Here is a 26,424-nt window from a genome sequence, read left to right on the forward strand (position 1 = left end):
ATGTTCCGCACCATTCGCGACTCCTCAGATAAACAGCCCATGTCCAGATGCAGCAAGACCTGAATCACATTCAGGCTTGAGCTGAGCAAGTAACTTACATGCCACACAAGTGCCAGGCAATGACCTTCTCAAATAAGAGAGAATCTAACCATCTCCCCTTGATGTTCAATGGTATTGCCATCACTGAATCCCTCACTATCAACATCCTGGGGGTTACCATTGACTAGAAACTGAACAGGACCAGCCACATAGATACTCTGGCTACAAAAACGGGCTGCTTTGTCCTGAATGGTGTCGAGCTTCTTGAGTGTTGTTGGAGCTGCAGATGGTGGACGGGTTTTGGAGAGTCAGGGTTGTGAGTCAGGAGGTGAGTCACTCACCATAGAATACCTCGCCTATTCTGGTGGAAGTTTAAGTGAATGTAATAATGGATCCCATGGCACTAGTCAGAGTGTGTCCTCTCACATAACTCCCACAACCATGTCACCAAAACAGATTAACTGGGCGGCACAGTGGCGCAGTGGTTAGCACAGCAGCCTCACAGCTCTAGCAACGCGGGTTCAGTTCTGGGTACTGCCTGTGCGGGGTTTGCAAGTTCTCCCTGTGACTGCATGGGTTTCCGCCGGGTGCTCTGGTTTCCTCCCACAGCCAAAGACTTGCAGGTTGATAGATAAATTGGCCATTGTAAATTGCCCCGAGTATAGGTTGGTGGTAGGAGAATTGGGGGAAGGTGGGAATGTGGTAGGGAATATGGGATTAATGTAGGATTAGTTTAAATGGGTGGTTGATGGTTGGCACAGACTTGGTGGCCAAAGGGCCTGTTTCAGTGCTGTATCACTCTATGACAGTTACCTCATTAAGTTTTGTGGGATCTTACTGGGTGCAAATTGGCTGCAGCATTTGCCTACATAACAAACCTGACTACATTTCAAAAAGTAATTCATTGGTCATTAAGCATGCTGAGATTTACTGAGATTGTGAAAAGCATTATATAAATACTGAGAGAAGCTACAATTTTTTACAAATACAGTAGTTTTTCTGCAATTCATACAAGTGAGATTGTTTTTAAATTGTCATTCAGCCGCTCTGAAAGTAATCATCAGTCCTGTGGCTCCGAGTCATATCTCTACTTTGTTGATAATAAAACACGCAGATTTTAGTTTTAGGAACTGATCAGAAATAATGGTTTAAGAAAATAATGCAACAAGAAATAGCCATTCAGTCCATCAAGTCTTGCAAATCAAAGACTGTGCATGCTCTGCTCTATTATGGACAGTACTCAACCCACTTAATCTTCCAAGAAAAGGTCCTTTTATGCTGTACGAGGAGAGAGAGAATTGCTGCAGTACAGTCTCTGTTTCTGCTACAGCTTACCTCAGGGATACCCAAAATATGACCTGGGAACACTTAGTTCCCAAGTCCTGGGAGTTTATAATGCCCAGATAACTTAGCCCCATTTTAAAATATATTTCTTAATAGCTGGGTTGCCCAGCTATTTAATGAGCTATTTAATGAGCTAGATGTTTTGAAAGTCCAAAATCAGAACGCCAAGATTTGTTGGCATCAACAAGTTAAGATTCAGTGTAGTGGTTAATTATCCTGAGGATGAGAGTTCAGATTCCACCAGGCAACTTGAAAATTTGGTGTTATCTTGAAAAGATCTGGAAATAAAAAGCTGGTTTCAGTTAATGTGATCACGAAGCAGCTGGATTATTGCAAAAATCCACTGGTTCGGAAGGAAACTTCTGTCCTTACCTGTCTGGCCTATATGTGACTCCAGTCCCATACTAATGTGATTGACTCTTAACTGCTCTCCGAAGTGGCCCAGTAAGCCATTCAATAAGGTAACTAGGGGATGGACAATAAATGCTAACCTCGCCAGTGATGCCCACATCTTGAGAATGACAAAAAAATAACCATGAGCATGGATTTCAACTTTATGTGCCAGTTTTGGTTCAGTGGTAGGATTCTTTAATCTGAGCCAGAAGCTTATTGGTTCAAGCTACAATCCAAAGGTCTGAGCATATATTCTGGGTTGACATTCCAGTGTACAACTGAGGGCATGCTGTCTTTCAGAGATGTTAAACAGAGGTCCTGTCTCAGGTAGATGTAAAAAATCCCACACTACTATTTGAAGAAAAGCGGGGGCATTCTCCTGGTGTCCTATCCAACATTTATCCCCCAACCAACATTTTAGAGAATGGTAGTATAGTGGTAATGTTATTGGACTAGTAATGCAGAGGCCCGGACTGATGCTCTAGAGCCATGAGTTTAAATCCCACCATGGCAGTTGGGAGAATTTAAATTCAATTAATTAATATGTGGAAAATGCTAGTCTCATTAATAATGATGGAACTATTGTATTGTAAAAATACATCTGGTCTGGCCTATACGTGACTCTGGATCCACACCAGTATAGTTGACTCTTAACTGCTCTCTGAAATGGCCGAGCAGGCCACTCAGTTGTAGGCGGCTCACTGCCACCTGCTCAAGAGCAATTAGGGATGGCAAGTGATGCTCACATCCCATGAATTAAAAAAAAAGTTTAATTGGCTGTTTATCTTGTTGCTTTTATTTCCCTTGCTGTACACAAATTGGCTGCCCCTTTCCCCTACTTTGCAATAATGACTACACATCAAAAGTACCTAGAACGCCTTGGGATGTGTTGAGGTTGTGCCAGGCGCTATATAAATGCAGGTTTTTCTTTATTATGGGACCCCTGAGGCTCTAAGCGGTCAACAAAGACATTAGCTTGGACAACCCTGGCTGACACAATGCAAGAAACAGCTTTCAGTAAAATCTCTCTTAAATGGCTTTAGTGAAATTAATTTTGCATGGATTACTGAGTCCAACCTTCCAGCATTGGATACGTTGTCTTGGAACAAATTTAACTCAAAAAGATTTGCATTTATATAGCACCTTTCACAATTACAGTATGTCCCAAAGTTCTTTACAGCTAATGAATTACTTTTGAAGTTGCAATGTAGGAATTCTGAGACAAGTAACTCACCTCCTAACTGCCCAAAGCCTGTCCACTATCAAGTCAGAAGTGTGATGGAATACTCTCCACTTGCCTGGTTGAGGGCAGCTCCAACAACATTCAAGAAGTTCGACACCATGCAGGACAAGGATGCGATTGCACTGGAGAGGGTGCAGAGGAGATTCACCAGGATATTGCCTGGGCTGGAGAATTTCAGCTTTGAAGAGAGACTGGATAGGCTGGGGTTGCTTTCCTTAGAGCTGAGAAGGCAGAGGGGGGACCTGATTGAGGTATACAAATTTATGAGGGGCATAGATAGGGTAGATAGGAAGAAATAACCAGGGGGCATAGATTTAAGGTAAGGAGCAGATGGTTTAGAGGGGATTTGAGGAAACATTTTTTCACCCAGAGGGTGGTTGGAATCTGGAACACACTGCCTGAAGGGATGGTAGAGGCAGGAACCCACACAACATTTAAGAAGTTTTTAGATGAGCACTTGAAACGCCATAGCATACAAGGCTACGGGCCAAGTGCTGGAAAATGGGATTAGGATAGGTGCTTGATGGCCGGCATGGTCACAATGGGCCGAAGGGTCTGTTTCTGTGCTGTATAACTCTATGACTCTATGACAAAGCAGCCCGCTTGATTGGCACCCCATTCACCATCTTAACCATTCAGTCCCTCCACCACCGGTGCACAGTGGCAGTAGTGTATACCATCTACAAGATGCACTGCAGCAACTCGCAAAGCCTCCTTTGGCAGCACTTCCCAAACCCACGGCCTCTACCACCTAGAACAAGGGCAGTAGACACATGGGAACGCCACCATCTGCAAGATCTCCTCCAGCAACACATCCTGACTTGGAACTGGGTCAAAAACCTGGAACTCCTTCCCTATCACACATGGACTGCAGTGGTTCAAGCAGACAGCTCACCACCACCTTCACAAGGGCAATTAAGGATGGGCATCTAATGAACGAATAAAATAAAGCATTTGCCAATTTGCGCACTGCAAGCTAAAGGCCTGCTCAGGTCAGGAAAAAGAACCCAACCTGAACCCGACCGATCCACAGTAGATCAGAGACCGACCCGGCCAAAGTCCCTCCAATTTTACCCTGAGCCCGACCCGACACGAGCCCGACCCCACTCGACCCGACCCGAGCCCGACCTGACCATCCCTTTACTTACCTTCCGACTGGGAAGCATCATGAAGCTGCAGCGCATGCGTGATGATGTTATATTGACGTCACTCACTCACTGCGCAGACTCAGTTTTGTCCCGGACTCCCAGCTCAGTTAAGTTTTTTTATTTTTAATACTTACCAGCAGAGCACTTACCGTGTGCGTTTGGCCCGACCCAACCCGAGCACGACCCGTACTCAGCCCGACCCGACCTGAGCCCGAAAGCCAGACCCGGAAGAGGGGCCCGACTCGACCCGAACCCAACACATGTCGGTCAGGACCCATCGGGTTCGGGTCGGGTAGCAAGCCTTTACTGCAAGCTCTCACAAACAGTAATATTATAACAACTGGATAATCTGTTTTAGTGACTTTGGTTGAGGAATGAATTTTGGCCAGGACACCAGGGAGAACTTCTCTGCTCTTCTGCAAAATGGGGCAATGTGATTTCTTACCTGCACCTGACAGAGCAGGTGGGGCCTTAGCAAGTTCTCCCTGTGTCTGCGTGGGTTTCCTCCGGGTGCTCCGGTTTCCTCCCACATGCCAAAGACTTGCAGGTTGATAGGTAAATTGGCCATTATAAATTGCCCCTAGTATAGGTAGGTGGTAGGGAAATATATAGGGACAGGTGGGGATGTGATAGGAATATGGGATTAGTGTAGGATTAGTATAAATGGGTGGTTGACGGTCGGCACAGACTCGGTGGGCCGAAGGGCCTGTTTCAGTGCTGTATCTCTAAACTAAACTAAACTTAAAGTCTCATCCAAAAGTCAGCAGCTCAGGCAGTCTTTTTTTTTGATTGATAATGCTCCTGTGAAGCACCTTGGAATGTTTTCCTGTGTTAAAGACGCTATACAAATACAAGTTGTTGCTGCTGCTACACTTCATCAGGACTGCACTGGGAATGTCTCAAGTAGTTCCCTCTTCTCCCTTAGGAAGTATAATCACTAGTTGGTCACATTTCCCCACATGGTGAATTCTCAATCTGATCTGTGCTGTCAAGAGAAAAGTGTTAAGCAGAATAAAGGTGGGAGGCAAAATTAGAAGGCCAGTCGCCTTCCCTAAACGACCATCTTTAGGGCTGGAACCAGATCTCCAGCCTGTCCCTCCACCTGTTTGGTACAGGGAGACTCCACAGAATATAAATGAAGAATTAAATAAAACATTTATCATTGTCGAAATAATGATTTTAGTACAGGAAATCAGAACACGTTGAAAGTCAGCACAGAAAAATACAACATCTGTAGTGATCAACTTTCTCCTGAAAGGGGCACCCTAACATAATAAGTGAGCAGGTTTGCAAAACAGTTTGACAAATGCTTATATACATACGACAAAAGGAAGAGAAAGGACCATTGGGTACAAGTTGGTAACCCTTAGTACCCTTACTCTCGCACCCTAACATGCACTTGAATTTCTGCAACACCCGCCCAGCATATTATCCCAAACATCTATCATCTTTGTAAAGTTTTTTTCTGTAATTGGTTTTAAGTTTACTTTTCTATGTTCTACTGGCTTGCCCTACTTTGAAGTAATATCTGGGTACATCTCATCTAAGCTCTTTAATATTTTATATATTTTAATTAGGTCCCCCATTAGCTACTATACTTGCAACTTAGCTCATTACCAGGTGACAACAGGAAACCACATTTAAATTACCCACATTTCTACATTAAAAAATACAATTTTTCTAGACAATAGTGAGATGCACAAAGGTGTTGAGTGGTACTCACCTGTTATTTTAACCAAAGTCCTCTGATGTGGAACAGATCCTTGCATAGTTCTATCTACAGAAATATTCAGTGCTCTAAACAACGTGAAATAGTAGGTGGCTTAATGAGCTGCACCTTGGGGTGTTGGGATATGGTTTTGGGGGTGGATTGCAGTCACAGAGATGCCATAAGAATGGATTGAGCGATTGCCCTCTGACCTCGCCAAGTAATTACTAGACTATACTTACAGTGGTAATACAGTTTCTCTGCTGATATCCAAATAATGGGGAAATTCATCCAAACATCACTGAGGAAAAGCAGTATCATACACACCACAAGCAATCATGACAAATATTGCATAACAACCCTGACACTGATATTGTTGAAGAAAGTGTACTGTATGGGATCTAAATGAAATACTGTTTGTCCAAAAACAATTGGAGGAGAATTTAAAGGTGATTGGCAAATGAACCTGAGGTAAGACGAGGATTTTTTTTTTTGCATAGCAAGTTGTTGTGATCTGAAATGCCCTACATGAAAGGGCGGTAGAAACAGATTCAATAGTAACCTTCAACAGTGAATTGGATAAATACTTGAAGGGGAGAAAATTTCAGGACTATGGGGAAAGAGCCAGGGATTGGAATAATTGGATATCTCTGTCAAACAGCGGGCACAGATGGCCACCTTCTATGCTGTGAGATTCTATGAATTTTGTTATTTTTCTGCTGGGGAATTACAACCCCTTTTGCCATGGAGATACATCTGAACTGGCAGGGCTTTTTATCTATAATTCCAATTTACTGATCATTTAATAGACTCTAAAGCCCTTTACTGATCATTTAATGGGCTCTATAGCGTTTGATGTGACTATCAATCTTCTTGCCTGAACATATGCCTGACTTTATACTTTTGCATTAATTCTGGTGAAGCTCCTGCTCAGGCGACACTAAACAGCCTGCAGTGCTTTCAACCTCTGCTCTTAAATTAATCAGAAGATATTTCAAATTATCTTTTTGTCATTCCATTTGAAGAATACTTGAGCTCTTATGGAAAAGAAAACGGGATATGGTTCTTTGCTGCATCTTTCTCTTAGGCTAAATTATTCTATTAAGGTGGCTCTATCTCTGTAATCTCAATCTCTTTAATCTCCTCTAGCCCCACAACCCTCTGAGAAATATGCGCTCCTCTAATTCTGGCCTCTTGAGCTTCCCCGCTTTTAAACACTCCACCATTGGCAGCTTTACCTTCAGCTGCCTGGGCCCTAAACTCTGGAATTCCCTTCTAACCTCTCAGTCTGTCTACACCACTTTCCTTCCTTTAAGACACTCTTTAAAACCTACCTCCTTGGCCAAACCGTTGGTCATTTCTCCTAATATCTCCTATGTGGTTTGGTGTCATATTTTGTTTTATAATACCCCTGTGGTGTCTTGGGATGTTTTATTATGTTAAAAGTGCTACATAAATACAAGTTGTTGTTGTTATTGGCTTAGACCTGTGATTGTTGTAATAGAGAAGTGACTGGTATGATTGTGGTGGGAAGATTTTGTCAAATATGTAAGCATATTGCTATCCTATTATTATTTGAACAAGAGCTGGGCATCAAGAAACAGTGTTCCAATTACTACCACCAGTTACAGAATCATGAGGAACAATAACTTAAGTTTTATTCAACAGATCATACTTCTGTTCACAAAATAGAATTCTGACTGTTCACTGCAGTCTCTGAGCATGTTTTTAGGGGGTTGGTGTACAGTCCTTTCCCTTTTTTTCTCTTCCTTCATTCCATCTCCTTTGCATCTTTTATTTTGCTTTCATTTTTTCTTTTGCTTTCAATTTTTTCTGCCATCCTCTTCCTCCCCCGTGGTTCTTGCTCTCTTGCTTTCCAACTTTCTCCTGACAACATAGGCACAACGCTACACAATCAGATAATGGAAATAACGATACAACCAGGTCTGGAATAAAAACAGTCCCTTGAATATAATCAATGAGCACAGACTGCCTGAAAAATAGAGAAACACTTGGGCTTATTCAAGGTTATTCTGAGCATACTTTGACATCCTGAAACAGGTACATGTGTAGGTTCATCAACAACTTGTTTGTTATATATTTTACAAATAGCCACAAAAAACAAACGGCTGTTCAAAGCTTATTCAACTACTGCAACTCCTAAAGGCCTGAGTGCGATATCATGACGTCTTGATTCCCAGGGCAATGTCGACTTCTTCTTCAGGTTGGAGGGTATGCCACTGAGCAATAGGCCGTCTAGGGTTGGCAAGCATGTCAGACCAATGTCGAAGCTCAGCGCCGGTGGCATTGCATCCCACAAAACACTTGCCAATAGCTTCATTCTTTCCCAGCTTGTCATAATCCAGTACGGTAATGACCACCTGGACTTTCTGGAAGATAAACGGATAAAAAATGAAAATTAGCACTGCTTATATAGCAAAGGCAAGACACAAGATTGCTCTATTCAACCAGAGGTCCTAGAAATTATGGCTCAGGAACCATGCAGCCAGATGCACAGTGAGCTGGGATATCTTGCCCGTCAATCTGCTGGAGCAATGAAGCTGTCCCAAATCTGGGGATGTGGCAATTTGCATCACCGCGACAGGTGTTTGTGTCATATATGGCACTACGGAGCAGTGGGATATCAGCATGGCAGCTTGCCACTCTGTGATGGGGCCTTTCCAATCAAATGCCCCAAAAAAGGAATGTCGCTGCTGACCAGATCTTATTATGATGAGCTACTTTCCTCAGAGCAATCGATCCCTCTGATATCTAGTCTTTCCCCCAAATGTAATGCCACAACAAGGGGCAAGGATAGGTGGAAGAAGGACCCAACCCAACATTTGGAATTCCAGAATCTGGCCAGAGAGGAGGAAATGGATTCTGCTCCAAAGCCCTCCCCACAACCCAGATGATGTCAATTCTGCCCCCAAAATTGACTGTACTTTCTAGACTCATGTTCAACTCATTCAAAAGGAGTCTGGATATGCACCTCAAGTGCCGTAATCTGCAGGGCTACGGACCAAATGCTGGAAGGTAGGATACGAATAGGTGGCCGGCACAGACACGATGGGCCAAGTAGCCTCTTTCTGTGCCTTAAACTTTCTATGATTCTATGATTCAGCACGTTGTAAGTTAAAATGTAAGATATTGTTCTTGCTTATTTAATGGTAAAAGTTACATGCTGTACAGCTGCAGAATTCCTGTTCATTCATCAGGGTAGGAATTACTCATTGTGTAACTGGGCAGAGTTACTGCTCAACCAGTAGGATAAGGGTTACTCATTGCATGGAATTGCTGTATTAAGCTAGGTAATGGTTTCTAAGCATATAACTGTACAGAGTCTCTGTTTATTCAATAGAGTAAGAGTTACAGACCATGTAATTGTGCACAGTTACTGCTAATTCAACAGGGAGGGTGGATAAGGGTTTTTGTAAGTGAGAATCACAATAGCTGTATGAATACAATTCTTTTCCTACCTGTTACTCATGAACATTTGTGCATTCATGTAAAAATCCAGCAGAATGTTAATGTGAATCGTTGATACACATTTTGCTGACAAAATAGAGATAAAGATCAATGGAAAATCTTTACTGATGAGTGCCACAAAACAAGGGAGGGATTTGTGTTATACTGCAGCTTGTAGCAATTTGTGTTAAAACCTCTGGCAGACATGAGCATACCTTTGGAACATGTGTTGATAAATGCAACTCAAAACAAAATGTTCAAAACGGGGTCAGGTTTTCAGGAATTATTGACCTGACCGCCAATAACTCCTACTTAGAAACAGTAGCCAGAAATGAGGGTGACAACAGAAATATCACAATCTGCACAGTAAACAGATTGTTGGAGAATTTCAGGAATATGTCTATACTAGAAATCCTTTTTAATGAAGGATAGTAGGAAGGGATTGTTGGCCTAAATAGCTACCATGGAAACTCAGTAAAGCAAAAGATGAAAACATAGGATTCAAAGATCTGCTTTTACACAAGGGATGTTTCAGAGCTACAAGCTTCATCTCAAGGCTGTTCCATGAAGATTATACTTGTCAGAAGTTTTCAAAATTGAGTGAATCCATCCTCTATCTTTAGTTGGTATTCTGTTGGCAGACAACACACAAGTGAAATCTGACAGCGTTTTTGCAAGTGAATGTAAGGGCCTGACCATACCTGAATCTGTTCAAAGGGTACTTCAAAACTGAACGACTCATTGTAGTATGGATTCAAAGTGTTCTTTTTAATGGTAGTCTTCTTTTTCTTCAGCCGCTTGCCATTCTGCATGAGATGTATCTTCACATATGGATCTAGGGGAGACATTGGAATAATTGCAAACAAGATATAACATGCTGCCATGTAAGGCTGAAAAATATCCAGAATGTAACATTCAATGCAATATCTAACCCTCTGAGTGCTACGGCCAACTTGCCTCATTTGGGTTCTGTAGGGTTGCAGGGATGCTTTTAGCAGAAATCTTCCTGGTAATAAAGCTATTCCTGAGGTTACTGCAATGTTTGTGTTGGCAGCTACTTAACAATAAATGAACTGATAACCAAACAAAACTGCTTCACCCAAGAAACTACATCCTAACTAGGTCAAAGGTTGTGATGTGACTATGGCCTACCTTCAGAATCTAGACTTCCTAATAGTTTGGAAGAGAAACCTTCAGAGCTAGTATTGAATGGAAATTATTTTTAACAAGATACAGAGGAGATTTAAGAAGGTGTTGCCAGACTGGAAAAGTTTAGCGATGATGAAAGATTGGATAGGCTGAGATTGTTTTCTTTGGAACAGAGGAGGCTGACGGGAGATTTAATTGAGGTGTATAAAGTTATGAGGGGCCTAAATAGAGTGGATAGGAAGGACCAAGTTCCCTTAACAGAGAGGACAGTAACCAGGGGCATTTGATTTAAAGTAACTGGCAGAAGGATTCAAGGGGAGTTGAGGAGAATTTATTTTCAGCCGGGTCTGAAACTCACTGCCTTAAAGCGTTGCAGAGGCAGAAACCCTCATCACATTTAAAAAGCACTTGGATATATACATGAAGTGCTGTAATCTATAAGGCTACGAGCCGAGCTAGAAAGTGAGATTAGGTTATATAGCTCTTTTTCTCCATTATGCACAAAGACATCCAGCTGGCACGTCGGATCAGAGCAGATTGTGCTTAAAACTCTCCATTTAATTACATTTTCTCCAGACTATTTTGAAGTGACATTCAAACTATTTCTAATAGCTTGACATGCAAAATTGGTTTCTTGTGGAGGCTGGGCCCTTATTTGGGCTGAATGGCCCCCTTCTGTGCCATAAATATCAATGGTTCTGTGGTTCCAATGAACAGTGGGAGAGCAGGGAGCCAACAGAATAAAGGTAAATTAAAGATTTGCCCCTACCTCATATTCTCATGCCAGTGAAACCTTTCTGCACACTTGTCTCTCAGAGTACCACTTTAGAAAAGCTCCAATTCAACCAAAGTTTCACTGTCTGGACTCTGACCTAATTAAGCCTGTTCACTCATCAACCTCCTTGCCCACCTCCACTCATTCCCTGTGCTCTCCATTGTCTTCATCCCACCCTAACCTTTTCCAACTCTACGTTACAGCCCAAGTCAATTCATTCATCCACTTCTAGCCTCCTGTGTATCACCCTTCCCCATTTTTTTGCATTTGTGGAAGAGCCTTCAGCTGCCTTGGGCCTACTTCCTGGAATTCCCTTCCTAAACCTCCCTGTTTTGTAACTGCGCTGTCCCCATCTTTAAAATGTTCCTCAAAGAACAGCTTCTCGACCATGCTTTTGATCACCTCTTTCCTACCATTATTTGACATCTGTTCTCTTCTATATTAAGTGCCTTGGGACATTTTATTAACATCATTGTATCAATGCAAGTTGTTGTATCAAGAAGAATGCTATATCAGCTCATCCATTGAACGAGATGAGTCCTAAGCTGCTTTGGCTAAGGGAATGAAAGCTGCGGAAAGCAACCAGCCAAGATTGAACGTTGGATATTTGGGGATGGATAGACATTCTGGAGTGTTGCTTCATTAGCTTTGGGAATTAGGGAGCATTTATACAGGACTTTCACTTCAGAGATCAAATGGGTAGAGTCTAATCGGGCACATTGTACATGGTCTGCGGATGCAGTGGACTTGATGACCGTGTTTTGTTCCAACTTTTTTATATGCACATATCATCAAAGGAAACAAAATATTTTTAGACTTGCATTGCATTTCATGAACTGCAAGGACCTGGAATTATCATCCATACTCCTGTTTAAGTGCTTCTGCTTTGCTTTCTTTGTAATATACCGCAATATCTTCTATACTTTTAAACTGACAGAACGACAACATGCAGGATCATGTTAGACTTTATCAGAAAAATGGATCAGTTGTATTCTAATCATGTGCCAATGCCCCTGTTTATAATGTCCTCCCTTACCTTTGGTGCTATACTCCCCTTATTTATTTCTTCTGCCACCTCTATCCTTGGCAATAAGAACCTCACTCCTATTCCCCTGGTCTTCTGTAAATCTCTGTTTGGTTAATCATATCCACCTTCTCATTTAGCACATAACCCTCAGTTTCCAGCACATTAGGCTCCTTTTGGCAGTGTAAAATATATTAATCTGTCCATGCTAATGGATCATCTCAGTTATTTTGTTATTACCAACAACAACTTGCATTTATACAGCTCCTTTAGCGTAATAAACTGTTCTATGGGTATGTTAGTGCAGTGGTTATAGGGCTGATGACTAACCCAGGGGTTGTGATCTTAAATCCCATCTTGGGTAAGTTGTGAAACTGAATTTAATATTTGTGGTAATTTGGTCATGGAAGTTACTGGCTTGTCACAAAAACCTGTGTGCACCAATGCTCTTCACTTGCTGCTCCTATTCAAGGAGGAGAATTTGCCACCTCTACCCAGTCTGATCTATGTGTCACTTTAATTGGTTCTTTGAAGTGGCCTAGCAAGCTAGTCAGTTATACAAACAGAGCAAGCAAGGATGGGCCATAAATGCAGACTTGCCTGGGTCATCTGAGTCCCAAGAACAGGCACGATGGACCGAATAGCCTCCTTCTGTGCTGTAAATTTTCTATGTTTAACAAATAATTCTCTGTTCTTAACATCTATTTTTCACTTACATGATACATGATAAGGTATCCACACACATTCACACAAATCCATTAAGACAGCAACCCACCTGGACCTGATCCCAACCTAACCAGAGCCTGATCCGCGCAGCAGGTTTCACCCATAATCCCAGCAGGGTTAATAATCTAAACTTAATTAGGAATTACTGTGAATAAGACCATATGTATGAGATGATTGAATTCAGTTCAGCCCAATTTAACCTGTGGTCTGTGCTGAATCTCAGACTCCTAAGTACACTTACACTTATTCACCCTGCAGATGAAATCTAGCAGGCTGGGTAAATTACTTTATAATGGCATCAAACTGAAGATTCACTGCGTTATTTTAAGACCAAAGGGGTCGGATACAGTTCAAGAGCCAAGGAAACTTGGCACAAATAGACGGAAATTAAACCCCAGGATACCTTCCCCTCTCTATCCTCCTACTTTCCCATCCCACATATGCAATCAATAACAGTTGCACATATCACCATTCCTGGTGTGAATTTAATCTCTTGTTGTCTTCATCAGTTTCCTAAAATACAATTTATACACATGCCTTGGTGTTTTTTTAAGAAGTTGTTAGAGCTTCCTCTTTAATGGCATTTGTTCCAAATGGATTTAAGGTGCAGCTTCATAATATCTTGGGAAATACATTAATGACTGTTGTAGGTTATATGTCTTGCAAGGGATATGTACATATGATGGAAAAAAACCTTAAATATACATTGACCAGTGTGAAATGATTAAACAAAATCCGTGAATACGTAGGAGGAAGACAAAAGCAAAGAGACAGAGAGGAGCAAGAAAGACAATGACTAGGGAGGGCATGACAGATGGGCATAGAGAAATGGGTAAAGACAGAGAGATGAGGAGAGAGCTATGGGGAATCAAAACCGAGAGAGAGCAAAAGTAAAGGAAAGGAAGAAATGAATCTACCGTTGCCTTTGATAAGGTGGTGGTGAGCCGCCTTCCTGAATTGCTCCAATCCATATGGTTCAGTAGAGTGTGCCAGGATTTCGACCCAAGCAACGATGAAGGAACAGCAGCACCTGTCCAAGTTGGGCATGTTGGAGGGGAACTTGAAGTTGATAGTTTTCCCATGCATCTGCTGACCTTGTCCTTCTAGGTGGTGGGGGACATGGGTTGGAGTAGTGCTGCTAAAGAAGCTTTGATGACTTTCCTGTAGGTGGTGCACACTGTGGCCATGGAAGGCTGATGATGTTTAGTTTAGTTTAGTTTGGTTTAGAGATACAGCACTAAAACAGGCCCTTCGACCCACCGAGTCTGTGCCGACCATCAACCACCCATTTATACTAATCCCACACTAATTCCATATTCCTACCACATCCCCACCTGTCCCTATATTGCCCTACCACTTACCTATACTAGGGGCAATTTATAATGGCCAATTAACCTATCACCCTGCAAGTCTTTTGGCATGTGGGAGGAAACCGGAGAACCCAGAGGAAACCCACGCAGACACAGGGAGAACTTGCAAACTCCACACAGGCAGTACCCAGAATCGAACCCGGGTCGCTGGAGCTGTGAGGCTGCGGTGCTAACCACTGCGCCACTGTGCCGCCCAAATGATGGAGGGAGTGGATGTGTAAGTTGGTGGATGGGATGCTAATTAAGTGGACTGCTTGTCCTGGATGGTTTTGAGCTTCTTGAATGTTGTTGCAGCTGTACCCATCAAGACAAGCAGAGAGTATTCCATCACATGCCTCATGTGTGCCTTATAGGTGGCCAAGAAGCTCTGGGGAGTCAGGAAGTGAACCACTTGATGCAATATAACCAACCTCTGACCTGCTGTAGTAGCCACGGCATTTCTGTGACTGGTCCAGTTGTATTTCTAGTCAATGTTGTCCCCCAGAATGTTGATGGTGGGAGATTTAGAGATTGTAGTGCCATTGCGTGTCATGGGGAGGAGGTTAGATTCTCTTGTTGGACGTGGTCATTGCCTGCCACTTTATGAATCTTCTCTTTCACCTTATAAGCAGTGTTGAGGCACAGCAGCAGTGTATGGTTAACTTCACCCAACAATTTCAAGCAAAAATCTACTTTTAAAGCACTTAGATCCTACCTGATAGTCCACCCACATCCATTTTCTTGAGGTTTTTGGCTTCCAGTACAATGACTGTGAGCTTGCCTGCCGTCGGTACATAACGAAGAGAGAAGCACATGTCGCCCAGTTTCTCTTGCTTTAAGAAATGGCAAAAATGTTCTTGAAAATTTCATAACAGAAATGAGTAACGGAGGTTCCTCACAAATGAACTTTGACCGTGTCTCGTCTAAGCAACAACTACTTGCATTTATATTTAGTCTAAGCAACAGGCTTCTGGCTGAATCTTAAGTGAATCCTAGAACACTCCATGCTGCTGATGACTTCTCAATTATCACATCGAATTTTCTGATGGATATAATATCTATCCTGCATACACTATCCATTTGTGCAAATAAATGGTGTTAGCACAATATACTGTGCATCGCGTAAAACAGAACAAAACACTGCACTGTCAAAATGATGAATAAATTATGCCATATGGTAAGAATTATAGGTTTATTCCAATGCACATTCAAAATTATGATTGATCTCTGGTTAAGGTCTTTTTTATCTGAGTTGCTATTGTAGTTATTTTTACACACTAATGGGAGGGATGTTGGTGCTTGGAAATGGGGTAATTTCCATTTCAAACAGCCAGTGTCATCATCAAGCATTCCCAGATCATTAAAGCACAGTTAGTTGCGGAGTAAAGGGTCCTCTACTCGGTGGCTTTTCTGAGTGAGTTGCTAAGCTAAGGGTCAATGCGCTGATCCTGTGCTCCCAGCAGGGAGCTGAGATCGAAGGGAGGGTGGATCACACATGTAGCTATAACAATGTCACACAATACTCTGACCTGAACTTATTTTGAGCATGGCTTCCCCTAAGAACACGAAGTGAATTTACCCCCACAAGCTAATATGTGCTAAATTAGGGATAATTTTGTGTTTTAGATAGACCCCCTTATATATGTGCAGAACATTTCTTTTTGAATACAGGCACCAAAAGCCAGAGTTTTAAGCCCCACAACTAAAATCAATGGCCCGAAAATTGGGAGCACCACAAATCAGATGTACTGACCTCTAAGCTTAATCTTGCCCTTCCGCAACAACAACTTTGCATTTATATAGCGCCTTTAACACAGTGAAACATGTAAGATGCTTCACAGGAACATGGTTTTGCAACTTTGAGGCTTTAATGTCTGGTTTTGAATGCACAGATTATTGGGACGCCACCCCAAAACTGGGCTGTTCGATTCAAAATCAGATCTGTGGCCACACTGGCAGTCTCAGAATTGTCTCTCCTTTCTCCTAATTGAAGATCATAGTCCCTGTCCAGGAGAGGGATTACATCTTCTTTCTCAGGTCTGTTTTGAGAGAGTGCTTTTTGCTTTTAACTTGCTTTACTGATACAGTTTCCTTCTCACTAATAGAACCTGTCCTTCAGGAAGTCTGTAATAAACTGCAGTCAGCTTGTCTTAGTGTTAACTCCATACCTCCTCTTTCTCAGCTGACTCAAGATCTCGCCACTCCTCAATTACATGGGCTAGATCGATGCTGCTCATCGGAATCCGAATTTCGCCAATAGCATCGTGCTTTGAAAACCGGTCAAAATCGTACACTGACATCACAAGGATCTTGCCACCAAGCTCCGAATATGGTATCTAAAAAAGGAAAGCAAAAATGGCACAAGTCAGGAGTGTGATGGAATACTCTATACTTGCCTGAATGAGTGGGGCTGCAACAACACTCACAAATTTGACATTATCCAAGATAAAGCATTTGATTGGCACCTCATCCACCACCTTAAACATTTACTCCCTCCACCACCGGTACCCTGTGGCAGCAGTGTGTGCCATATACAAGATGCACTGCAGCAACTCACCAAGGCTCCTTCGACAGTACCTTCCAAACCCACAACTTCTGCCGCCTAGAAAAACAGGGGCAGCAGGCTCATGGGAACACCACCTGCAAGTTCCCCTCCAAGTCACATTGCATCCTGACTTGGAACTATATCACCGTTCCTTCATTGTCACTGGGTCAAAATCCTGGAAAACCCTACCTAACAGCATTGTGGGTGCACTTACACCACAGGGACTGCAACAGTTCAAGAAGGTGATTCGCCACTACCTTCTCAAGGGCAATTAGGGATGAGCAATAATGCTGGCTTTGCAAGCGATGGCTGCATCCCATGAACAAATTAAAAGAAGACTGGGGTAAAATCAGAAAATACTGGGAATGTGGGGTTGTCTGAAAGATGTTAGGTTGTCAGTTCAGGTAAGACCCTTCATCGGAACTCAGTACAAGCGAGAAACATTTTTCCCTATCTTTGAACAGCAACTTGAGTTTATATAGCAGCTTTAAGATAGAAAACATCCAAACCACTTCACAGAGGTGAAGATGTTGATCTATGGTAGAAGAGTTAGGTGAGATGACAAAAACATGGTTGAAAAGATAGGTTATGAGCAGGCCCTTAAATGTGGGGGAGAAGCAGCAAGGTGTAGGCGTTCAGGGAGAATTTAAAAAAGAACCAAGTTAGTTGAAGGCTTTGCCACCAGTGTTCATGCAGAAAGAGTTGAGGATGCATAGAGTCAAAGGATCTATGCGTGTACGGCTAGATGAGTTAAAGTGGGGCAAGTGATCTGTACATAATATAGAACTAGGTTGACCAATGCAGAACTGCAAGAGTGCTGCTTTGCTGGAGCTGCATTCTTCCATATGCAATGATGAACTGCTCTACCCCAAAGTTAAGCAGGTTTGTTCTTATTGTGTGAATTTTATGCTCATTAAGACAAGACATGTTAACGCTGCGGAAATGGTGCCCTTTGTTTGTCAGGCAACCAGCATCAGCATCAAGCATTCCCAGGTCAGACGGATATAGACTAAAGCTGCCTTCACTCTGCTGAACAATCTAAACTCATAAGAGCACACCCTATGGTATCAGTGCAACAATTTTCCATTTCATGCAAAAGCCATTTTGTGGTCCCTCTGAGGTAGATTGTTAATTAGTGCCAAATTAGAAAGTTTAATACTTTGACAGGGACCCTCCATAGTCAAGTAGCCTCCCTCCTGACAACCACTGCCTCGGTGCACATGATAAATGGGTACAATAATGAGTGCCCATGACTGTACGGCCCAGACTTTAGCCTGGATATGAGACCTGTGTGGGGTGAGAGGTGTGGGAAGCCGCGATGGAGCTGTTTTGAGGTTGCCTGCAGAATTTAACTGCAGGACTCCTTTAATTTTTTTCAGTGTGGTTTCCACCTACAGGCAGCCTTTTGGATGGAAGCCTGCTTCACAAGGCCAAAGCCTATGAGAGCAGGCAGCTATTGGGAGAGTGAGAGATTGCGTCGGTGGGGGATGGTGGTTCCGACGATGGTCTGAGGGGGCCCTGATTGCACTGTAGGGCAGTTTCCAATAGTAGTTGGGGGAAGCAGATTCTGGTTGGGGGCGTTCTGATGGTAGACAGGGGGTGGTGGAGCAAACATCACGTCAGGTGGGGATTTACTGGGTGGCTTGTTGGGCCTGGAGGAAACACTCCTGCTCTTTCTAGCTCACAAGCAGTGCTGTAAAGACAATTACCTCATGGATTCAGCCCTTTTCGCCTTCCTTCAGCTGCCGAGCTTCCTGAGGGCATGAGAAACTCAGTTGCTTATGGTTAAAAATGTAGCGACTGTTAAAATGAAGGCAGGCAGACTCATTATAATATTTAAATGACCATCCCACTTCCCACGAGCAGAGATTACATACCCACTATTCGTCCCGCATCGGTTAAAACTAAAAGTGGGCAGGTTCGAGACGGGTTTGGTTCATGTTCCGGTTCTATTGCATTTTAACCTCCGGCATAGGCCCAACCCACATGCTCTTGGGGTTTAAGATTTAGCTTAACAACATAACTAGCGTCAGTAATTACTGAAAAATATTTGAATTGCTACACTTAGCTCCACTTACGTCAATACCAAATAAGTGAAAATTTCTGCTAAATGAATAGAAAAGAAAAAAAGCATTTTCTCTATAAAACCACTACACTCACTGGTGTATTTATACTGCAACATTAGCACAATTCTGAAGGCTTTTCTGCTTCACAGTGACACTAAAGTGCCATATAAATCTGAATCAGGACCCGATGAGAACTAGCACAAGTTTGCCTGAAAGGGGGCAGTTACAGATCTGACTGTAGCAACTGTGATAATTACTGACCCCAAGTCCTGTTGTTGATGCAGGCTGCAAGAGTTTTTCTTGCCATTTCCTCCTTCTATCCCTAATCTCCTGTAGCCTAACTGTAATACATTGTCACAACTGTATACAAAGTGCTCAGCGGGGGGTGGCGCAGTGGGTCTGTTGATCACTTTGTAAACCAAGCTGGTGTTAGCTTGATGCTTAAGGGACAGTGATGCTCCTTCCCACACTCCAAACATTTAGTGCCCAGAATTCTGATCAGGCTGTTCCACTGGAAATGCTGAAGTGGGAGGAGTATGCTGTACCATTACTGATGGGAACTGAGGCTCCATCCCATGTTGGGGAATCAGGCTATTTACATGGTCCAGACAGCTGGTCATGCACATCAGCGGCAGCTGCCCCGATCTACCAGCACAACTCGAAGTGGCCTGCAGCAACCTACCACAGGGCCAACTGGGACCTTTCAGGCCAAAGATAAAGTAAGATTTTTATTATCTTCAACCCCAAAGGGAGCTAATTGCTGGAATTACAAAAATAATCGATCCCCTCCAGGATCAATTACTACTGTCAGTGGAATTCTCTCCAGCTCTCAGCTGGCAAGGGTGCCATTAAGGCCTTATATGGGGCTCTTTCAGCATGCTGGCAGTTTGCGCCGGGTAATTCACATCAATTACCACTCACGTTGTTATCGTGTGCTGGGCCTGATAGGAATTTCAGGCAGTTAGATTTTAACTGCTGGGAGCTGACATTGTGCATCTGTGCAACCAAGCATACACACAGATCTCTCCTGGGCAACAGAACTGCAGGTACAGCCAAGCACTAATGAGAACGAAAACTGGTGTCAGGTCTCAAACGGGTAACTGGAGTTTAAGGGTGGCATAATTAACTTTAGGTTTAAGTTTCTGCTAAGTGAGCAGTTTAGACTTGTAATGTCACGGAGCCAGCAGATACTGTGCTGTGTGACTTGCATTACTTTTGCAGCTTGCCAAACTACGTTGAGTAAAAATAATAACATTACAGGTGATGGTGTTCGTGGGAGCACTATCATCTCTGAACTTCTCTCCAAATCACACACCATCCAAGCAGGCATATATCACCAGTCCTTCACTGTCATTGGTTCAATATCCTAGAATTCCCTACCTCCCAATCCTCGCGGGGAACACCATCTCCCACAAGGACTGCAGTGATTCAAGGAAAAGGAATACTACCACCTTTTCAGAACAACTAGGGATGGGCAGTAAATGCAGCCTTGGCAGTTTCATCCAAGCCCCACAAATAATCCTTTTTTAAAGTTACAGCTAAAAGCAGCAAGCATTGAGTTAGTGTATAACAACATTTTGTGTTGTCAGGGTATTGCAGGAAGTGATCCTACTCATCAAACATAAAACACAGAGTAGAGAGCACCTTAGCTGAACTCAGATTTTTATTCTGGTCATGCTATCTGGTGCTTGGAAAATAAAGCAGCAACTGAATTCAAATCAGTTTGACTCCCACTGTAAACTTTGGTAAACATCAATGGAGACTCATTCACACAGCAGATAGCAGAGTTTGCTTATATTTTAACAGATCATGTAACCTAAAATAAAATATGCTTGACGCAGCAGGCAATGCCACATTCTCTTGTGTGCTGTGGCATGATGCTGTGTCTATTTAGCACAGTGGTACCATGTAATGTTCATGCTCTTGGGATGCTGGCGCATGATGCCATGCTCCCCTTCTTTTAACTGTGTTAATTGCATTCAGCCTGTGCTTTGCACTACACTCATCCCTCCCCCATGCTTTTTGCTTGTGATTAAATACCAACCAGCACAATTATAGCTAAGGAATATATTCGCTCATGAAATCAATGCAGTTTAAATATGACATTAAAAACCAATATCCCATCATAAATTAGGTTATATGAGTATTTAAAAGCCCTCTAAGCAGTGCTGTATTATTAAGGCACAGCAGGCTTTGCAAATGCAAGACACTATTTCAAGTTATTTTCTCCAGTAGTTTTTCTTATCTTCCCACACCATGCACAATCAACGGCTAAGGGTTCTACTTTCTTTTATAGGAAAAGCACGTCACTCCTCTCCTCAGAAGCCCTCAATACTGTCCACATTGTCTCCCTGTCGTCCAACCTGTTAAATTTGACATCCTTGTCATCCCCATCTTTAGATCCCTCTATTCCCTCGTAAATCTGATCTCTGCAATCTCCTCCAGCCGTATGCCTTCTTCCCTAGACACTTTGTTCCTCTGACTCCAGTCTATTGTGCATTCTCCCCTTTGGTCTGCCACTAGCAGCCATGCCTTTCGCCACCTAGACCCCACTCTCTGGAATTCTCTCCCTAAACAGCCCCCCACTTTTACACCTTTCTCTCCTCCTTTAAAAGCTTTCTCTTCGGCAAGCTTTCAGTCACCCCATCTAATCTCTCCCTTTCACTTTAGCATCCATTTTCCAATCTGTGAAACATTTCTTTTCATTAAAATTGTTGTTTAATGAAAAAAAGATGTGCGTATAGTGGTAATAGAGTTTTTGTTTTCTTCTGTTTGCTACTACTTTGTCTTGCTCCCGGTACTTAATTGAATTTATGAAATTGGCAGATAAAAAATGTTCCCTCAATGACTGTGCGGATTTCTCCTAAGTGGGATTAATACAAATATCAAGCTCATTACTCATACGCAAACCTGTGAATGAGTTTTCCGCTGGAAAAGCACAATATGAAAGTTTAAACAGAGGTTGGACAGAAGCAATGGTCGATTTGGTGGGGGTGGGTGTGTGGATGCAACCCCTATTAACTTGATTCAAGCTGGCAGCTCCAATCCAACCTGACTTCCTGTGCGAGCCTGTTCACTGGAGTGTCTGTTATTTTATTTATTTTATTCATATGAACAAAGAAAATTACAGCACAGGAACAGGCCCTTTGGCCCTCCAAGCCTGCGCCGATCCAGATCCTCTATCTCTATTCATTCATTAGAACAAAGTTAACACTTAAAAATTCATATTCCATATATGATGACACAAATTTAAGATAATTGTCAAAAAGCTAAGGGGGAGATGAGTTTTTTTTTTAAACACAGTGAGTTGTGATGATCTGAAATGCACTGCCTGAATGGATGGTGGAAGCAAATTCAATAGTAACTTTCAAAAGGGAATTGGATAAATACTTGAAAAGGAAGTGGGGAATGAGAAAGTAAGTGGGATTAATTGGATAGCTTTTTAAAGAGCTGGCACAGGCACGATGGGTCAAATGACCTCTTTCTATACTGTATAATTCTAGGTCCGTCCTTTTCTTTTTAAGACTGGAGGACTTGTCAGCTGTAAGTATTCATTTCTACGTTTGAGATGCCAGTGGGAGTCAGATTGGTTTAGGTCAGGGCTATTCGGAGGAATAGGGATGAGGTCGGGCTGCCAGCAGGAATTGGGTTGATACACTTTTCACGTAAATCTGTCACTGTTAGCTGCCATGCGGATAGCAAGATAGTTCTGATTTTTTTCCAGTTTCCCCAATCCTCTCCTAAAAGTGTGTACTTTTCAATAGTGTGGTTCCACAGATACTGGGCCCCGTATTGTACATTTGTCTAGCATTTGAATGCAAACTATGGGCAGGATTTTCATGTGGGCTTCTGAACTCCTCCATCAGGCTCAAATAGGGATCAGAAGCCCACGCTGTGTGGGAAACAGACAGCTGTGATTTTCCCCGAATTGGCCAATTAATGACCAGAGGCGGGCTTGCTGTCCAATTAAGGATGGCAGGTGGGCTTTCAAAGCTGGAGGGCCAATTGGAGACTTGAAAGCACCAGCAGGGTGCCATGGCAAATAAGTGAGGGAGAGGGTGCCTCAAAATGGAGGCGCCTCTCTCTCCTACTTTTTCAAATTTAAAATTAAAAATGGCCTTTGCACCCGGGCCACCACTGTCTGGGGAAAAACCACTCCACAGCTGCTGCTGAACCCAGGGAGGGCCTCTAAGCCTGCCTGGAATGCTGGTCCCCCCATCTGCCACTGGGAGGCCATCTCCCGGAAGCTAAAATGTCCCCCGAGGACTGCAGTGACCTGGAGGCTGACTGGAAAATCCCTGTTGGCCCTCCAACAATTGGCCTTAAGTGGCCATTAATAGTTCAATTAGACACCCGCTGCTTGCAAGCAGGTAGACCTGCTGCCGCCCCCACCCCCCATTCTGCCTTCGGGAAAATGGCACCGGGGCGGGATGGAGCCGATGAACTGGTAGGCCAGCTGGCAGCTTTACTTTTAGTGCCCGCCTGCCTCCATTCTCGGCCCCTGCGGGATCTAAAAATTCTGTCCCATGAATGTCAGGACGCTTGTCAAATGTGCAAGGCATCACAGCAATCTTGTTTCTGTCTTCATCCGGAATCCATTTCCCGCAGGAACTATTGGGTAGTTATCTGAAGTGGACTGTTTGCTTCTCCTTAGCCAGGAGGTTGCTGAGGTCAAATGTAGCATACCAATTGCTGATCCAGCTGAGTTAACTCAACCATGTGCAGGGAATCTAACTTGTCACCTTCTAGTTCAAGTGGCTTAGTGATATATGAAGCCTGCCTTTGCCTGCTGGGTGATAAGGGATTAGAGATACAAAATACACATTCAGATAGAAATAGGTAGATACACTAAGAAATTACTGGTAGTCGCTGTTACCTTCAATAAGTTGATAAAAATGTTTGCAATAGCCTTTCACCTGTGCAATTATTTTGTTCTTTGTGAGACATAAATTTCTGGATATGATTCGACGCAGTTGATTGGTGAGCAGCCATTGTCACCATATGAGATTGTGGCCTTTGGTTCAAAGTTAGTACAGACACAAAGAAAAATAATTGAACATAATTACATTTCTTGGCTCTAAACTTCTGTGAAAATTCACCATTCACATTGTTAGAAGCTATCTGAGCATCTCCACTACTCAACCCTCCAATTTCTCCTACGGTACATTGTCTGTCTACTTCATAAATCAGCTTCTCCCAGTTTATTACAGTCAAGATCTGGCTCTTACTAACTGCTCCAATCTGTCATTTCTCAAATTACTCCAGCCAAGTGACAGCTGCCCAAGTCAATCTTTAATCACCTGTTCTTTGGGAGCCAGCAGGAGACGCATTAATCATCCTTCCAGATTGTCTGCAATGTCACACTGTTTGAAGGGGGCACCTAAAGCCCAAACTGGCAGCAATACAGAATCAGAGGTTACAGCCCTTAATGGGGATTGATAAGAAAGCCTCAATCTGATTATCTCTACACTTACACCTCGTGTCATCAGAATCCAGACAGCCATTTCATGACGTGAACAGTCGGGATAACGGTAATATATCAAAATAATTTTTCATTAAAAACATTTTACTGATAACATAAACTGATATACATATCCATCACATGGTCCAATTTATTAATACAAGAAGCAAAGGTAACTGTATAGAGACTGATCAAGACTTGAGTGTATAATGTCTCAAGTGTTTGATGTTGTATACATGACTTTGTGGTGTGCAATTCTGAGAGGCATTGGTTGGCTAGGGCACTGGAAGAACTCTCTGTTCTTCGAATAGTGCCATGGAATCTTTAACATCCAGCTGAACAGGTAAACAAGACCTAATGTTCACCTCACCTGAGAATGCCAAACTCTCCCAGTACTACACTAGAGTGTCAACCTGGATTATGTGCTCAAATTCTGAAGCTTGAATCCAGAACCTTTTGATTCAGAGATTAGAGTGCTACTCACTGGGCCAGGCTGATATATTTTCAGGGGAAATCAGATGGAATTGCAAAATATGATCCTGTAATCCTGTGCAATAAAAATGGATTTTGGGTTATTCAGTCACAAAAAACTAGTAGCCCTGGTCATGCGGTTAAAAATAGATGCTTCTTAGTGCTTTTAATCAAATGGAGATCATTCGTACAATTGTAAATGTCTGTTCAGACCTTCATGTAATGATGGTTGTCTATAGTATATACATTTTTTGCGGGATGAACGCTTGTGCTTTTCAAGCTGTGGGATGTTAGTGTGATAAACAACCTTCTTCCTCTCTTTCTGTACCCAACAGCAGCAAACACTCCGCGTTTAGGCAAAGCAAAAGAAGAACATGCATTTATATAGCATCTTTCACAATGTTCCAAAGCACTTCACAGCCTATTAAGTACTTTTGAAGTGTAGTCACTTTTGTAATGTAGAGAAAAGAAGCAGCCAACTTGTACACAGCAAGATCCCATGAACAGCAATGAAATACATGACCAGATAATCTGTCTTTTCAGTGATGTTGGTTGAGGGATAAATATTGGCCAGGATACTGGGAGAACTCCCCTGCTCTTTCTTCAAAAGTGTCATGGGATCTTATCCATCCACTGAGAGGGTGAAAGGGCCTCCATTTAAAATATCCAAAGACAGCACCTCTGGCACTGCATCACTGCCTCAGTACTGCACTGAAGTGCCAGTCTGGATTATGTGCTTAAGTTTCAGAGATGGGGTTTGAACTCATGACTTTCAGAAACAGGAGTGCTACCCACTGATCCAAGGCTAATGCTCTCATTATACTCGGGGAGCTGGTTTGGGTGAGGTGCATTAAACAATGCACAGCAGCAACTCATAATTTATTACTTCAAATTGTTCCCACTGCTCTCACGACTGGAATTTCACCCGAGTGTTATATAACAACATATTCACTCTGCAAATGCAATGCAACAAGTTTGGAAAGACGAAATATGTAATCATACTGCTTGATGTTTTTCACAATGTGAACATGGTGTGAAAATTTCACACGCCTACCATTACACTTAAACTGAAATCCTGGTGTGAAGACACTGTCATGGTAACAAGTAGAACACCGATAGTGCCGAATAAAATCTAGTCACCATATCTCAATAGCAACCACATAAAAATCAGAAGTTTAACCATTAGTTGTCTTTTCAGGTTTCTACCTTAAAGGTAAAGGATTCATTAAAAGTGGGGTTGAGAGTCTTGCGATGAACTTTGGTCTCAAATTTTTTCTTCTTATCTGGCAGGAGGTAGACTTTCACATAGGGATCAGATGTTCCACCAATATCCAAGGCAGCCAGTTCAGCTGCCTGGATAATCCCGACAATGAGCTGAAATCACACAGAACAAACTATTAGCATAAAATAAACAATCATAGAGCTCCAATTATAATGCCTATGAGCCCTGGACAGGCAGAGCAGCTGTTTGCTAACAAGACAATCTCTCGGCAGCTCTTTTGGCAAAACCAGTGG

The 26,424-nt window shown here is 42.7% G+C and overlaps 1 protein-coding gene across 1 annotated transcript in view; it reads right to left on the bottom strand.

Moving 5' to 3' along the window:
* Window positions 1-7,661: 7,661 nt before the first annotated feature.
* Window positions 7,662-26,424, bottom strand: part of LOC137353669 (synaptotagmin-1-like) — a 65,060-nt gene continuing 46,297 nt past the window's right edge. Inside the window, exons 6-10 of the mRNA XM_068020029.1 lie at window positions 26,116-26,283; window positions 16,535-16,702; window positions 15,082-15,199; window positions 10,045-10,178; window positions 7,662-8,265 (exon numbers count right to left, since the gene is read on the bottom strand). Of these exons, the coding sequence (XP_067876130.1) occupies window positions 8,056-8,265; window positions 10,045-10,178; window positions 15,082-15,199; window positions 16,535-16,702; window positions 26,116-26,283 (798 nt within the window). The 3' untranslated portion in view covers window positions 7,662-8,055. The remainder of the gene's footprint in view (window positions 8,266-10,044; window positions 10,179-15,081; window positions 15,200-16,534; window positions 16,703-26,115; window positions 26,284-26,424) is intronic.

The sequence above is a fragment of the Heterodontus francisci genome, chromosome 41, assembly GCF_036365525.1.
Source record: "Heterodontus francisci isolate sHetFra1 chromosome 41, sHetFra1.hap1, whole genome shotgun sequence".
NCBI classification, from domain to species: Eukaryota; Metazoa; Chordata; class Chondrichthyes; order Heterodontiformes; family Heterodontidae; genus Heterodontus; species Heterodontus francisci.